General features: G+C 42.4%; 1 protein-coding gene across 3 annotated transcripts in view; it reads right to left on the reverse strand.

Moving 5' to 3' along the window:
• Positions 1–16,905, reverse strand: part of NAV2 (neuron navigator 2) — a 231,546-nt gene extending 214,641 nt beyond the window's left edge. For all 3 annotated transcript variants that reach the window (XM_049820690.1, XM_049820689.1, XM_049820688.1), the window contains exon 1: positions 16,586–16,905. In XM_049820690.1, the coding sequence (XP_049676647.1) occupies positions 16,586–16,843 (258 nt within the window). In that variant the 5' untranslated portion in view covers positions 16,844–16,905. The remainder of the gene's footprint in view (positions 1–16,585) is intronic.
• Positions 16,906–18,089: the final 1,184 nt, after the last annotated feature.

The raw sequence follows: 18,089 nt of genomic DNA on the forward strand, positions 1-18,089 counted from the left end.
TGCCATCTTCCTGACAGAGGAATAGCTGTTCAAACGCGAGTTACGCACCAGGCCTTTTTGTGCCAAGTTGCTTTGGTCTTTAAAACCAGATCTAGTATTGTCTGCTATTTTATTCATACAGCTAAATTGTGACTTGAACCGCAAGGTATATTCTAGCTCCTTCAGAACTTAAAACAAAAAAGACAGAATATGAAATTACCCACTGACTCCAGCTGCGATATGCTTCTTATTTCACACTTTCACCCGCGCTCATTGGAAATTCAAGTTCAAATATGACAACTTGAAAATTGGGTTTGATTACAACTAATAAACGGAGGCTTTTTCCTCCCTCTTTTTGTTCCTTACATCTGGTAAGCACCGAAAACAACGATGTTTGGTGTGGCAGAAAGCGAGTCGAATACCTCCTGAAGGTACTCCAGAGCACCGCGTGTCCCCGCGAAAGGCGTCAAGCTCTGCAAAACAAAACCAGATACCAAGAAATCCAAAACACACTTTAATCTGAACTATTCTTCTGGGCATTCGGCCTCAGGCCTAATAACGCTGCAGCTATTCAGAGCACCCGCTAATACTTCTGCCATTTCTAAGCCAGAGCACTAACGTTTTCCTTTCAGTCTCTCGACTGGAAGCGATGCAATGCAGTATAACCGGCCGGGCCTCCACATAAAAAGACCACATAAACAGCGTTTCGCTCTGTGTTCAAACTGGTAAAATTTGCAAAGCTAAACACAAAGTCAACCTGCCACACTCAGCAATACGGTAGCTCTAGTTCTCTAGAAAAGAAGCTATTTTTAAACCGCAGTAGCAATGTGAACTGCATAAATTAGCATAATTTCAGCCTTCACAGATAGTTCTCAGTTGACTGTGTTACATGCTACGAATTAACACTCTGCAAATTCCTTGCTTCTACTGACACGGTCAGTCCTGCAATTCACGGGGCTTAAAATACCCTTTTTCAGTCCTCCAAAATCTCAAGGGCCTTTTTTACACTTCTCTTGTCCTTTTCAGAGCAGGACTATCAAAGGCTTGGGTTTCGTTACAAATCTCACAAGGTCTTCATGCGTAACTGGTGGTTACGTGGCTTCGTAATTGCAGGACATCCCACTATTTTCTCCGCTGGTGCTTTTCTCCTTGTGGGCAGATGGCACCAAAGTGCAGTGCAGATGGTATTAACCCACAGCCCACAAACTCCTCATTATAACGTGAAATAGCGTGTGCGGCTCTTCAATTCTTATCTTCTCTTTAAATTATTTTCAGCATGAAAGGATAAATTGCTGTTTTCAGAAGGTGCCGCCAAAAGTAATGATATCTGTTAATAGTTGAGAACCTTCTTCTAACAAAGAGCTAATGACGTGCCTTCTATTTTCAAAAATTGTATTAAAATCCATAAATCATTAGTGGAGAGGATTTGAAATCAAGTATCTCTTGCTTTGACTCCAGTATTACCTTAAGAAAAAAAAATCAATAAGGAAAAAGCAGATCACACTAAAGCACGAAGGCTTAAGAGTCACACAGTTAGCTATTTAAGGTAATTTCATGGCTCCAGGTATCACTTTACCTGAGCTGCTTGGAATTATAATGGATTTATCTCTGCAGAACACCTGTGAGATAAGGGAGTTGCTGCTGACAAACTGCAGCAGGCAGCAACAAGGTGACTCATCTGAAGCTGTGCCGATGGCCTGGGGGTCTTCGGGACTCCCACGCTCGCCGCTGCATCTTCCCTGCCCTCTGAGGACTGAAACCCTTCCTGGCAAAAAGGCGCAGCTCAAAAGGACGGTGCCGTAAAAACTAGTTTCATCATTTTTTCAAGCTTTTTCACAGCATGTCCAGTCTGGTGGAACTGGCTTTCCTAACCCTTTGACCAGTTGGAAAAGTCCTAAAAACAGCGAGTTAAAAATATCTGTGGTGGAAAATAGCAAGGAATGAAATAATAAGCATTAGGGGTCAAGCCTGGATCCCTAAAAAGTTTGCATTAACCAGTGGAAAAGCATTAAAAGAAATAAACTTATCCCTTAGTTATAAAAAGAAAACAATACTTAAAACACCCAAGTGACATGGTTGATGAGGATTTACTAACTCACAGTCAGCTCTCACACACAGCATAAATGAAAAGTTGGCTGATTTGCTCCCGTTCCAGAAGCCTAGAGTCAGACTTGATAATCACAAATAGCATCATTTGTTGGAAGTTTTGACCTGGTGCCTGACAACCAATTACTAAACCACACTATTCTACCTCAGCTATAACGGAAGCTTCTAAACTGTCTCACAAAATGGTTTCTCTCTGTTTAAAGGGTGGCTACGTGTTGCTTAACTAAATTTAAAGCCTTTAACAGTAACCGTTAGCAAGCCTTTTCCTCAAAGGGCTGAAATTATTTGCGTGTTATACATCAAAAACATTCAGATGTTCAACTGAGTTACGGTATACATACACTACGACATAAATAATTTGACTATATAATACAGGGCTATAATATTCCACAGCATGCAGGCATGCTAATGATCTTACACATGGACAACACGAGATGAAATAAGGAAGTATTTCATCACTGAGGGCAATTTGTCTTGTCTACGTTCACGGAAGAAGATTATAGGACGTCATCTTCTTAGCGGTTTCCCTTTCACAACAAAAAAGACAATAATCAGTTTTCCTTAGGGAACACTTGTCCTTTCTGTTGCACCGACATGACTTTGATGTCCCAAGCACCAAATACAGCACTGATGTCAATTGAATAACTACATGGTATCTTCTAACACAAAGCTTTATGAAGGGTAATAGAAACGCTTAAACTTCAGATGCAATATTGAAGGATTTACGCATGCCAAAAGAACCTAATAGAAATGTTTTCTCTCTGGTTTAATGACTTGTGCTTGAAACTAATAAGGGTCTTCAGAACTGACCATCTGAAACCGCGGTTCCATGAGAAAACTCAGCTCAAGTCGCGACTCGAGAGAATAAAAAATTTGCGGAGGAAGAGAAAGTTCCATCGTAAATGCCTTAGGGAAGCCTTGACTTTGTAAAGTCCATCTTCATCGCACAACGTCTCACAGTTCATCCAAAGGCACGTTCGGAGCTTTTTGGCATGAGAGGCCCATCGCCCGTGGAAAGGCAAGAGAATTTTGGCAGAGGACGAAACGCTGCGCCAGCATTTCTGATGCAGTAAGAGTGACTCGATCACACATCTGTTCCCCTGTGAGAAGCTGAATCTGCCTGTGACAAGGTCAATTTTGAGAAGGGTTGGTATTAAAAGATTATGCTCCCTCCATCCTCTCGCTGAGGCTGTGCTAATTATTTCAGGGGAGCAAAGGAATTCTTTGATCCTCCAACTCTTCCTTCCCTCGCAAGGTGACTCCAGTTGCTGGCACAGCACCCAGAGGAACGGCACGGCACGTCCTAATTCCATAATTGTGGAATTAGCCATTTTCAACCTTGAAATCTAACCCTAAGAAATTGAGTATGCAGTAATCCACATAATCCAGGCCTCTACACCTGTCCCTCTTTCAACTAATCTCGCCATCCTTCATCATGTCACATCTTAATTTAGAGTCCTATCTGCTAAGGTCAGTGTAAGTGGATGCTCAGGAAGTCACAACAAGTATTTGTCACGCGGTGGGACCTGTTATTTCCTTTGAGAACTCTGCGAAATACAGAAATATCAACAGAGAGCAAAGCCCTTCCCCTGCAACGCATCAACGATCTCTACAAATGTTCTGGGAAGCGGCGAAGAGGCGGAATAAATAAATAAATAAATAAATGTAGCGTAGCCCGGGATAATGCGATCTGTTGGTATTAAGTTTTCTCCTGAAGGAGTTAAGTGTATACCAGCTGCTCTACATTAAACCGAGCTGGCATTTTAAATCATGCAAATGAGCGGAGCTACCATCCATTTCAGCCCAGCATTTAACAGCATTGCTATAAATGATGCAAAGTACTGGCCAAACCAAGCCCTGCCATTTCAGCTGCTGTCAGAGAAGAAAGGAGGAGGGAGGGCAACAGCACTGAGCGATGCTGCAGCTATTCACAAGATGGTTTACAAGAGATTCCTTCCACCACAGGTATTGTTCACATGACTGAAACGTGCACACGTGCGTGGAAAGCCTGAGGCTTTTATTTGTTGAAAATCCCCTTACAGAAGCTGCTAAGAACCACTGCAAAAATTATCTAAAATTAAATGATTTGCCCGTGGAACACCGACATTTCGAATCTCTCTTTGCTTAATGCTGCATAATAAACGCTGAGTGGATCTGACGGGCCATCAGCTCAGAAATGCTGACACAGCAGCCTACGGGGAGCCCGGGGTGGCATCAGTCCCCACCACAATGTCTCACACCAACGGACATTTCTCAGACTATGAAGCTAATAGATAAAAATTTGGGTTTGTTCAATGCAACCCCCTTTTCTGCTGAATCTCAGAGAGCTCAGGAGGCAATAAAGAGGACTACATCTTATCCAGTTCCCGTGGCTGTGGCCAAGAAATTAAGTTTCAACTCAAATCTGAAACTGCGATGGGAGAGTGAAGGATCTGCTATTAAGTAGTCTAGGAGTTTTGTAGACTGTTTCAGCTTCTTTCATATACTTTGCTTTTTTTTTTTTTCCTTCTTTCTTTCTTTCTTTCCCCTTTTTGCAAGTGCTTACTGCAGCAAGTAACCTGCTCAACAAGGGAAAGCTGGAATTGATTCTTGTCTTAAAAATAAGGTACAGCTGCCTTGCTATCCAACCCGATAAACCAAACCAAACCACCGGTGGGGGTATGATCCACAGGAATTACATCCCACCGCACAATACGGCGTATGCACCACAAATCACTCCACGTGGTCCAAACCCCACCAGGTAAAAGGCCGAAAAGCTACTCTCACAGGCAACCAAAAGGAAAAATCTTCATTGCTGCAGCGAGAGAAGTTTGTATCTGACTGCTTAGAAACGGGATCCTAGGCAACCGCTGCTCTTCCCTCTTGAAAAGCAGAAAGTGGTTTTGTTTTGTAAATTAAAGCAAATTCATTAGAATTCCCCTGGCGAGGTTGTGTAGGGATAAATAGGACGCTGCTGCTTCCCCTTTCCAGCTCCACGCTAAAGGAGAGGCACCTTTTTGCCAGCTTTCCTTGGCAGTGCTCGTTTGGCACATTACCCCAGAGGATCAGACCCCTGTGTGCTCCAGAGCCCATCCCGGAGGAGTAAGATGTAGCAATGCCAAAAATACTCCTTCCCAAAATAATCCGTCCCAGTTAAGCTACAGACAAGTCTGGAATACATATGGCTGTCCTGAGAAGCAGACTGACCCGTGGCTATCAAGCAAGAAAAGAGAAACCTGTTTCTAAGCTATTGCTTCAAACGGCCAACGCGCATTTGATCTTGAAACACACATGACATTTTTAAAATTAGTTTTGAAGACTTAAATATCCGTAAGACTCCTTGAAATGAAGAATAATTTATAACCGAGTCAAATTTGTCTGCCCAGACCAATCCATTAATTGTTGGCTCCACCAGCTATAATCAAAGTTGCACACTGATCTTTGTGGATGCAAACGTCCCCTCCACATCTGTTCCAGGTCTTTAGCCTCTGACACACACATACAGATACTGTTCTCAGATCAAATTTCTCTAAGAAAATACAACTTTTCATCACGCTACACTAGCGTAAGGAGGATTTCTGACTCCAGAAGACATGACACAAATCTTCCTATCTGCTTGACGTTATGACACTATGCCTGATAGCTGTCTATCTGCCAGAGGAAGCAAATTTGCTGGACCCCTTGTACAAGTTGGTTAGAAATGACTTCCTAGTAATTAACGTCATAATCTGAGAAACTGCCAAGATAGCTATGACGTAGAAAGACAGCTGTTACAGTCCTTTAAAAATACTTGTACAAAACTAGTATTTAGCTTATCCGTATTAAAGTTACGTATAGTTTCTAACAGTGGACATGGCTCAAGTGGATGTGGCTAAAGTAAAAGGAATCTGCTTCCAAAGTATTTGTTTCAAGGCATACAAGTGTAACAAAGTCTCAGTTTCCATGTTCACCATAAAATGCCACACAAGCTAGATCAGCAACGGGAAATCCCACTAGGGTATTCATTTTGTTCTACCAATGGGCAAGTATATAGAATTAAAAGATGGCAGAAAAATGCAATATAAAAATAATTTCTGGTCAGCACTTTCAGCAGAAGATAGGTGATCCTATCAGGGAAGATTCGCTGCATCATGTGAAACAAAAAGGTATTACTACAACGGTCTTCACAACTGAGAATGTCTCTCCATCATCCCAACGGCAGATCCATCAAATGGGTTATAAGGAGGCTGAGTGCCAGGAAATGTTACGGATCCTCACATGTTGTAGCAATGAGACTACCACGCTCAAAATCCTCTAGGTTTGAAGAACAGCCTCCAAAGAGCTCCGTGACAGACATAAAATACATAAAATTACAATTTCAGCCTGTCGTACGCCTCTTCCACTTCTCCCAAGAGCAAAGCATGGGTGTCCTATGACAGCCATCCTAGCAGATTTTCTTCCTATGCTACTCTCAAAAATCTAGTTGCCTATTAGCAAAAAGGCATTGTCAGCTTCTACCGCGTTATTAGGGAGGCGAGGAGGAACACGGAAACGACTGAGGAAGTGAGTTGAGTCCTTGCATTTGGAGAAAGCATAACCAAATCAACAAGATCCCAGCACTCTGAGCAGTTACCTCTGCAGCCATATAGTAAGTCAGCCCATCAAGGGGTGTTCGGGGGCGGGTTTTTTGCTTGATTTTTGTTTATATATTTAACGAGAAAGCCTGGATGTGTATAACTAGGTAACTTTGTTGTCAGGGAGGTGGGACAAACATCTCCGGGTTTCTCCAAGAAGGTTTTAGGGCCCAGTTCTCCACACCTCTGGGACCATCTTGTCTAAGGACCCGTCCTTCCCCGCCCACGGCAGGGAGGGAGCAGCACATCAAGTACCTTGGCCTCCAGTCCTGCGAGCTCCCGCAGCTCGAAGGAAGGGCTAACAGTATTTAGAACTCTTCTGAACAGGCAGACTTTGCCTTTCAAAGAAAACGCTGATGAATCCATCAACTTACTGCCCAAGCATTCACGTTTCACAGGTCTGACCATGTTTTCTTGTCCAGCGTAGCACTATCGCTACCAAACCAACACCTGCTGATCCCTAGTGCCTTGGTCTCTACAGTCCGTAAGTTTTCCTTCTTGCTTGTATAAAATAAAACCTCAACGACCGCTATTGGAAAGGGCCCACGGGACTCTTTACAGTTGCTCCAATAGAGCCTTGCTACTGTCTGCTACCTACAGGCCAGTTGTGAAGCCTACATCGTAAACTCGAACTCACCGCTACACACTTGGATATACCACGGTGGTCATTACGTAAAGGACAAGACAGAAGAAATGGACCGATATTAGTGACAGGACAGGTAAAATAAGGGGATTCAGAGACTCTTTCCAACTAGGAAAGAGGGCATATGGCAAATTCTAGCTGTAGCTGTAGAGAAAAAAACCCACACAAGCTGAGAATAGGAAGAGTACTTGAAGAAAGATTCAAGACAAGGGACGGGCACAAGGTAAAACAAAAGAAGAGCCCATGGGAGTAAACAAGACATTGTCAAAATATGGTGATATTACAGTCCAAAACTGAACGCGCATAGGGGAAAAAGTCCTGGTAAAAGTGTATCTTGAAATCCAGAAGTTAAGATATTTTTTCCTTTCATGTATTGTTTTCCCACACATTGCTTCCAATTCTAAAATAACCCAAAAGTAAAATGAAAAATAATCCAAGGATAACACACCTAAAAATACTTTCAAGAAGAAAAAAAAAAAAGGTGGAATCAGAGTAAAACTTCATATCTCAGCCTGTTTTAAAATAAGTGACCTGTTTTCTCAATTATTTATTTTAATAAATGGTTTATTTGTTTTATGTTTTAGCAGTTATTTCCATGCCCATGCTTTGCAAAACTGAAGAAACTGAGAATGTTTCCACAAACTATTTCAGAAAAAACAATTTACAGATAAAATTAGAGGCATACAAGTAAGTGCCAAGTGTTTGACTGAATTCCAGTTCTTGGTGAATGGAAAACCAGCAGCTTCCTGTTACAAAATGTACCAACAGTTCATGACTAATAATACACATAAAATCTGACCATTTATATACTTCAAATATAGATGTTTCTAAAAATAATATTCAAGCAGGGTATTTTTAGCCAGGTGAACTTCTCAGGAGAATGAGATTCTACAGTTTGCTGAAAGGAGAAAATAAATTAATGGGTTAAAATTTAAGAGCATCTCCTGATTTATATCAGAATAAAAGAAGAAAGTTTAGCCCCAAAGCTTAAATAAGCAGAAAGCAAATGGGGAAAAAAAAGCAAGAATAAAACAGACATCGTTCCATTAAAAGCCCAGCTATCACTTTATTCAAAACCATATCTTCTTATGCAGCACTTCTAATAATATTTATTCTGTGTTGCAAGTTTGGGAAGTTCAAACAAAATAATTATTGATTTAAGTCCCTCCTTAGTTTCTTCCACTCTGGTAGAAAAAAAGGACTTGGAGGCTAAAAACATTGACATACTCTACAAATTAAGCAGAGATTTAAATCTAGTGGTGAGATAATCTGGAAACTGAAATTACAGAGCAGACAATGTTTCTCAAAGGACTCTTCAAAGGAAATCAAAAATAGCCAAAACCAGCCCCGAATTTCCAAAACCAAGAACTGAATCCACCCTTCCTATCTCAATAAAATAAAGGCTTTCTTTTCTGATACCCTCCGCATAGGAAGAAAGAGCACAGGTAGTGTTGGTCTCATAATTTTCTTTCTTTTTTGGTACTTCTCAGATACTTGAAACTTGGGAAGGGTTCATGTTTTGTTTACCAGACCCCTTCTTTATAATTTGATTTGTTCTTTTTCCTTTGTTTCCCTTTCGAGAAGCAAAAGTCAGGTTTAGGGCCAGGAGTTTTAAAAAGCAGTATCTGTTGTTCTCCTCCACTGATACCCTTGTACCTCTCTGCAACTCCAGGAGATTCCTTTAGGACAAGTTTCATATTTCATGCCCCCTGATTTTTGATGAGAGTATTTTGCAGCAGGCTGAAGAACGTGACTTTATGAAGAGCTCCATAAAGCACGCCAGCGTGGTTTTCAGCCACTAAGAAGACTTGTACAGCTCAAGTGGTGCCTGTGCTGGGTCTATGATACACGCAGGTGCTCTTGTCTTTCAGTTTCCTTACGTTACACTTGCTCGTCAAATTACAATTATTTTATCCATATTTGACCATTAACAAATTAGATAGATCAGCTAGCAGTTGGATAGGTAGAAAGACTTAACCCTTCTCTGTTGAAGCCAATTTCAGTTCAAACAAGCCTCCAGCAGCCTGACAGAACTGAAATACAACACACACATCCAGAAGAAGTTCTGTGGAACACACAATGAAGAAACAACCTAGGAAAAGTAAGAAGCAAAACTCTAAAAGCTGTCAAAGAAATTCACCAATGCAGCTAGGGAGGCAAAGGCAAGCAGGGAGAAAGAGAGCAAGGAAAAAAAAAATTTTAAAAAAAATAATAAATAATTAACCCGTTTCTGGTTAGAGGACAGCTGGACCAAAGTGACCTGCTTGGGCGCTGCCGTCCTTGGAGCATCAGAGCAGAAGGTGATAAAAATGACGTGATAGAACAGGGACAAAGAAAGTGAGAGTGTTCGCTTCAGAAATACAATTTTACAGAGTAAACTAACAGTTTCAAGGACAGAGGGAGAACACGTGGACGCCATATGCATAAGCATTTTGAACTGATTAACAAGTAGCAGCAAAGGAGAAAGATAATCTAATAGTCAGGGGACTAGCTAGTAATTTTCTATAGCACTGCAGACTTTATGACCTTGGGTAAATTTCTTTGTGCCCTGTCCTTTCATTTCTAAAATAAGAACACTATCCCTACCTCTAAGGAGTGCTCTTGAGTATGTTAAAATTTGGAAGCCCTTTAGTGATAACCTATTAGCAGAGATCAGAGAACTAGCATAAAAAAAAATAAAGAAATCGGAGGCGGGAAGAAAGATCATATTAAATGAGTGTTTCAAAAACACTGCCATGGACTGGAAAAACTTGAGTCAATTCAACAGCAGCGTTATTAGCTCAACAATAAATATCTCTGGAAAACCCATCTTGGGCAATTCGACAGTAAAGGTACTGAACCTGGGAAGGAACATTACACGATGACCAAATGCTCTTTTACTCAAGAACTGTCACAATTAAACTGAAATCAGAGCAAAAAACATTTTGATTCATTATCCAGTACAATTAAAACCAGAATGGAACTTTGAATCCAAGCGACCCTTTGCGTATTCTAGATGAAAACCCAATGATGAAAGAACATCCTGAGTTTATAGTGCAATCTTACATCTTTTGTTCAGATGCCGGGCATTAAAAAAGGGTAGGTCTTTATATTAAAAGACAGATCACTGAAAACTCCGTGTTAATAATCACAATAATCCAACTTCCGAATTGTTTTCTTGTTTCCTATCTGGTAATGTGTCACTTGGAACAACTCCCTGACAACTTACTATTTACCAGTATGTATCTAGGAACATATTATCAAACCCACTGCGATCATAAACACAAGAATTTAGCTACTTAACAGCCTCAGACTGCTTACACCCTGTCAAAAAAAAAAATTTAAAAAAAATGCATCAGCAAGATACAGCAAGGGTTTTTTTGTAGGAATGTGCTTAGGTGCATAATTATAATTATATAAGCAACCTCATTAATGCTAATCTAAAATTATTTTTGTGGTTATATATTTTGATAGCCTGAATCGATAGTTTTTCTTAGATTTTCCCAACTCTTCAGTAAAATTTCTCCTTCATACACATCCTAAACGTGACCTCATTTGGTTTCTTCCAACATTGCAAAAAGCTATCTTTTATGGTTAAGTTATCAGCATTACTGACCACATTTCTCATAATTTCTTTTATAATTAGCTCAGCAGTTGTAGTGAGACCAAATTTTGCACCACTGAGGCAGCTCACATAATGGCACTGAAACGAGTTGATGTACATCTGACTTTAAATTGGGTGCAGATAAAGATTTGCTTGATTCCTATCCCTTCTGCAAGACGACTCTGTAGTAAAACTGTGAAGCCCGGTATCACGCGTAAAAACAGCCAATGCACGTGAGAAAGGAAGGCATAATTTCTCTGCAACACGCTTTATTAATCTTTCTCTCTGTGAAGCTTCACATTAGCAAGACATACGGAAGTATAAACGGCTTCTGATAAAGTTAATTAAAATATAGAAAAGTAATTACTAATATCTGAACTATATGGCTTCATTGGGATTGCTAATGGCATGGGAACAGGGGTAGCGTGGCAGAGAAGACTAACCAATAGCCAACAGACTGCAAGTCACGCGTGGCTCATCAGTCGATGCGAGCCTAAATCGGAAGTGTGGAAAAATACTGGAGCAACCTATTAAGTAATCAATTTGTGAGCAACTAGAGTACTTCAAGGCAGCGCACAACTGATTGAAACTCCCTGAAATCTGTCAGTAGTGTGTCATCAACCTGGGAATGGCTATCCAATAGAATTTTTGCAGGGACCTGCAATGGAGCTTCTCTACCAATTCCGTTCCATACCATTGTCATTGACTTGGACTACCGAATGGCTAATGAGAAAAAAACACAGGGATGTTTCTAATGTCGATGGGTATTGCAAATGTTTTTAGAGCATACCGCAGATCTAGAACACCCCCGATGTAGACGATCCTCACAAGTTGGGAAAGAAGAACTAAATCACTAGAACAAAAATCTAGGGTAACACTAGAAAACAGGGAGATGTAGAACACCCGGGATCTAGAACGTCCAACGCAAAATGATCTTCACAAATTGGGAAAGCACTGCGAAGAAAAATCTAGCCGAGCAAGGTAGTTTCATTGCACACAATGACACCTATCCAGTTTTGAACTGAAGTCTTAAGAAAAGGTCTAGCCAACCGGAAAGAGTTCAGTAGATAACATGAAGAGTGGTTAAGAGTTCCAGAAATCCTGAAAGAAAAGGTTAAAAGAATTAGGTTTGCCTAGTGTAGAGAAAGAGAAAAGTGAGGGAGAACATGGTTAACACCTCGTGAGCATCTGCCTTTCACGTCCACCAGGAGAGGATAACCGCCTAACTTTCAGCAAATCAATATTGCAGAGAAGTTTGCAAAGAAATAACAAGTCCCACCCCTCCCTGCCAAACATTAAGGACAGTTATTGCTGCATACACATACTTTAGTATCAGGTTAAATAGATGCCAGTCAACTTGAAGTGTTTTAGTGGAAGGCTGGGACCAATGGCTTAGTAAGGTCCCGGTGCTTCTAGGATGGCGACAGTTACCTAAGATACAAACAGTAATGATTTTTTAGGTTCTCCAGAGAATGGAAATCAAGAAGCTAGAGAATACAACACAGCAGCAATAGACACGGTAATTAACTCCATGATCTCCTTCGGTGGCTTTCACATCAACATGGCAACAGGCTGTATTCCTGGAACGGTATCTTCCTTCTCGCATCCTGCACGAACAATTTCACCATGCCCACGGACTTCTACTTGGCAGTGACTTCTGTCTTAAATAACTAATGCAAATTTAGTAGCCAAATACATACGACTTTTTCAGAATAACTAATAAATACCATTTTGTATACGAGAGATCATTATCTTGCTATCCACTTGACGGAAGTTTCTCTGGTAACAAAGTTAAATATTTCCAAAACAATGCTCTCTAAATATGGCTACAATTTATTGGCGGTGTTTTCAAATTAGACAAAATAAGCACCAGTGCAACAGTAGGATACTGTTGTGCACAACACAGGGAATTTAATATGGAAAAATGAATAGAGTGTGTATATCAGTAACAATAAAATAGGAATGATACTGCCATGATTCATTGACCTCGGGTTTCCAACTAGCATTTAAAATGGGCTTGATGCTAAAACCCTCAGACCTTTCTTTGGAAAGTGCCTCTGAAATACTCTGAAGAATGCTTTTTATAAATTGCACAGCATTTTAAATCACACATTGCCCTTATATGGCCTTAAGGCACAAAACTTCCAGTTACTATAAAATCTAGCTTACACATGCGAAACCATATCGAGAAGAACAACAACCAAAAAAAAATAAATTGAGAAGTTTCCACTGATACCACATTTCTCAAGCAGGACACCTTGATTTTCAGCAGTTTTTAAAAAAATGAGTACTTGAATGAACACCACCTGCAGTGCTCACATTCTTTGAAGAATCAGGCTCAAGATAGGTACCACCTGGCACCAAAAAAAGCTCACGAACCTACCACTGGCGCTCAAGTGGCTCAAAACATGCTAAAACCGTATTAGAACATGGTCTAGTATCTTCACACTGTGACTTCTGGTCTATGCCCTAGGCACAGCCTCTCTGCCAGTATAATCAGTAAACTAAATGCAGGGAAAAGGGCATACAGAATATCAAAGTGGAAGTATATATACACCATGACGGGAGAGAAAAATTTGTAGGCACAAATAGTTCAAGGTATCCCAGCTATCTGCTTCATCCCTCCCATCACCTCTTTCCCTGTAAGCAGATGTCCTAAACGCGAGGTCACGTCGCTCTCTGTCCTTACTCCGTACACGCAACTGAATTCTGCATGATGTAGTGCAAAGAGGACCAACTTCAACAGGATTAAAAGCAACTCCCTAAAATACTCCCAGAACATCCTGTGGCTTGTTGATTATGAAACCCTTCAAAGATACGATAGGAGCTCGAATGCCCTCGTGTTGAAATAGAAACTGAACTCAGATAGCCCGCTCTCTGAGCGAACGCTCGAACCGCTCAGCAGTTGTACGAAAGCAAACGCTTCTCTGCCACTTGTGTTGAAAGTGGCCTGATACCACCTTGGGTTTTGACAGAAATAGCTTGTGCCTCTAACTCCAAGAGAGAGTTTGGGGCTGCGAATTCCAAGTTCAGCCTCGGCAAGGGATAACAGCGCAAGTTAAATAGGTTTCGGTCATTTTGTGTTGCTTCTCTTCGGTTTTTGAACCATGTGTCGCCATCTCTCTTTAATCCTCCCTCCACCCCCACAGGAGGACACTATGTCCTTCCCCGTGGGCTGCAAACTCCACGTGGGGACCAAGATCTACAAAAACTAGGTGCCAAAACATTCAGTATCGGTCCAACTTGTGGATCTCAACTCAAAATGCCACGATAAGAATGTAACTTTCCCTCCCTCACAGGGGCTGCCAGGTGCCCGCACCGTAAAATGCCGAGGGCCACGTTGGTGCTTAAGAGAAAATATCCGGAGAAGCAAGGGATCACCCCCACAGGTCGAGTCTATGAGTCTTGAGATATTTAGTCCTAGTGCAGTGTTTAAGACTAAACCTTACTAGGTTTATTATCAGAAAGCACTTCTACACCTGAACGTAGCTGAAGGTTTTCCAAGGAAAAAAATGCTTCAGCTGCTGACATACCATCTGGCAGCTGTCCATCCATCCTGCTCCTCCTCCCCTGGGAGGGAAAAAGAAAAGAACAGTGCCCTTGATACAACTGATCTGGAAAAATCTCCCTTTAGATAAAGACCGACGTTCCAAAATACTACCCTGAATGGCAAAGACCTGTATGCTTATGTGGGCAGAGGGATCAAAGTGGGATCAATAAGAATAACAAAAAAGGACTGTATTTATGCAGGATAATGGATAGTAAAACAAACCTCGCTGGTTCACACCTTAAAAGGTGCTGGTCATCTGCTAAGACTGCCACCCAAATGAGGTTACTGAGAATGACAAAGCTTAGGATTTCTGCACCCTCCCCCTCCCCCCCCCCCCCCCCCCCGCTGAAGTTATTCAAATGCAAAATCATCTGAAATTCCTTTGGCCAAAATCACTCCCTGTTTAAATACAACAAGTTAGCTTGAAGACCCTTTCATCATCCGGATATAAAAAAAATGGGGTTTGTTCCACGTCTGTGTAAGGGTTAAAAACACCATAGTATTCCCCTTACTGCTGCACATGCCTACCACTGGCAGGATCTCTCCGATTATAACCTGTTATAAGACGAGAAAGTATTTATGAATAACAATCACTTTTGCAGGAATGCAAATTTCCATGCAGAAACCCAAGGCGTGCCTGAGAGAGCAGCATATAATGAGATTTTGCTGACATTTCATAATCACAAGGACAGACTCTAGCACAAGGAAAAAAAAGTACTTGTTTCTCTCTTAAGAACAAGACGTGATGCGCAGGTCGGTCTGTCTGCTGCCACCACCCTGCCACCAATACTTGTCCGTCTCCTTTTCCTGCTCTCAGTCCCCCAGGAACCGCTACACTCATATCTGCCTGGCCGGAGCAGCCCGATACGTCACCCTGCCTACCGGCGACAAAAGTGCAGCGTATCCTAAAATTCAGGGCACAGGGCCAAACGTGCCCCATCAGTAGTCGCGCTTGTCTTAAGAGAACAGGGTTACGAGGCCACGGATGTCAAAATCTAGATGGTAGGGATGATCCATTATTCCTTGAGGAAGGAAGAGAAAAACAAAAGATAAGTATCAGTTACGATTTCCCTACCCCAGTATAATGCTATCACCTTCTCTTGGGCTCAGATATTGGCGGAAGCAGCTTGTAACGTATATGACTGTTGCCAAAGTACCTCACGCTGCTATACGGCAATCTCTATATACCGCTCATCAATTCCGCTTGCTGCAGCAGACCATCTGCTTCGCTCAGCCCGGAGTACGCTAACACAGACTATCTGCTTACACTGCCGTTGAGCACACTGGGGCATCAGCGTACAAGGCAAGCCGAGCCGGGCTGAAAACATTACTACGCTGGCAAAAATGAAACGAGCTGAAGAACCTACGTTTCTCCTCCCTATACAGGAAGCTGCATGAACAAAAATCGGTTAGAAAACGGACACACATTAAAGGGAAATCTAAAAAATGCCTATTGATCATGTGCTGCATCTGTGATGTCACGCACATATAGCATTAAACCAGACAATTCCACTTCAGTATTCATTTCCTACATAAGCTATTTAATTTAGCTGCACTGAGAATGACATGCCCGTTGCAATTTAACATCAAGCACTGCCTCCCATTCACTCCCCACACGACTACAAATACAAAACGCTCACACGACTAATGCTCCAGCACGGTACAGTACACGAGCAAACACAAAACACGTCGATGTCAACCAGCCATCCTTCCCCATCCCAGGCACACAACCCAGCCATTACAATTAGCACCTACAGAAAGAACACAAAGAACACACCCCACAAACACCACCTCTGCCATCTCCCTTCCGTAAAATCCCCCAAGTTCAAAGGCAACAGAGGCGGCAACAGAGGCAAAGAGCACGCACAGCACCATCCCTCACCACCCCACCGTCAGCTCCACCGTGCTGACAAAATTACAGAATCCTCCCTCGGTAACGCGTGCCACTATGCGGAACATAAAACATCCCACCACTGTAGACAGATGTTATTACACACACACACACACATACACACACCCCCCCCTTCTCTCACTGCCTTTCACACCACTATCTATCTCCGAAAACCTGCTGCACGCATTCGATACGGAAATAAATCTCCCATACACCTCCCCAACATTTGGTGCCTTCTAACCTGTGTGTCAAATCCATTCTCTACCGAGCTACTCTTCCTTGGTGGGAGTCCATCTCCTGCGTTTTCTTGTCCGTTAGGAGATTTGAGAGGAATCTGGCTGGAATACAATGGCTTCGTCACCTCCACCTTGTTCCCAAACTTCAGGTAACAGGGCTGTGGGATGGTCCTGGCCGTTGGGACATGCAGGATTGGAGCGGCGCTGTGTACGGGTTTAGGTAGTCCCGATTTCATTTTGGAGGCTACCAGGATGGCTGGCATTTTCTCTTTCTGCTTTCCTAACACGTTTCTGTCAGCAGCAGCAACGGCAGAGACAGCAGGCAGGGAGACAGAAAAGGACACGCTGGGGAAGCTGCTCTACACTAAACCAGCCTGCTCTACTGCAGGGATCTCCAAAACCAGCTTAGAATTTAAAACCAGCAATAAACTGACCAATAAAAAAAAAAAAAAAAAAAAAAAAAGACAAAAAAAAGCCCACACCACTTTCAGCCTAAAATATCTCCCAGCTTTATGCCAGCCTTCCACCTGTTTCCTCTAATTTTATTTTCAGTTCTTCACCACTGTCCTCCTTCCTATATCTGCTGTTATTTAACTTGCTCCTTCCTTTCTCTGGCTGACTCCTGTAATTTTCTTCCTCGGAAACGGGAGACTTTCACTCCATTATCTTGTCACTGCATCTCCAAAGTGAGGCAGCCTTTTGGAATTAAAAAAAAGGAACCTGCTGCTGCATATGCTTCCCCTTCCGTATGCACTAGAGAGCGAGCGAGTGAGCAAGCAAGCAGGATTTCCAGCTTAAGATGTCTTTCTTCAGTCTTAGCCAAGAAGCAGATGTAGCTCAGTGTGTTAATGACTGATGCCCTTGGATACCAGCCTTAGAGAATCAAGCTTCTTAAGCCTTAATAGCTGTGAACAGGACAAACGATGCCGGAGCAGAAGGAGAAACGTCCACTGACAGCAGTTTTAAAGAAAAATACGCCAGTGGCCACAAAATTTCCCGGCTCCCCTAGTGCCGATCGTGAAAACCTGGAGGGAGGGGGGGAAAAAAAAATAAAATAATAATAATAATAAAAAAAACCATTCAGCTGTCAGACGGCAGGGAAAGCAGCCGCCACCTCATTTTCCCCCACCGCAGTGGAGCGGGTTCCCAGCCAGCGCTGCTCAGCGCATCCTGCACCGCTGCCGGGCTGCCTGCTGCGGAGGGGGCGGCGGGGAAAGGGGGGGCCAGGCTGGGGAAAGGAGGGGGAAACAGGCCAGGGAAGGGAAAAGGGGACAGGCCGGGGAAGGGGAAGGCGGTGGTTGTGGGGAGGAGGCGGTTGCCGCCTCGCCGAGCGCTGTGCAGGCAGGGATTGGTCCTGCTTGCTGGAAGCAGGAACAAAAAAATAAGAAGAAAAAAAAAAAAAAAAACAAAACCCCAACCCAACCCCCCCCAAAATCCCAACACCAACCAACCAGCACTAAAAAAAAAAAAAAAAAAAAAAAAAAAATCTCTTCTCTGCAGGGGGAGGAG

This window comes from Accipiter gentilis, chromosome 17 (assembly GCF_929443795.1).
Source record: "Accipiter gentilis chromosome 17, bAccGen1.1, whole genome shotgun sequence".
Taxonomy (NCBI): Eukaryota; Metazoa; Chordata; class Aves; order Accipitriformes; family Accipitridae; genus Astur; species Astur gentilis.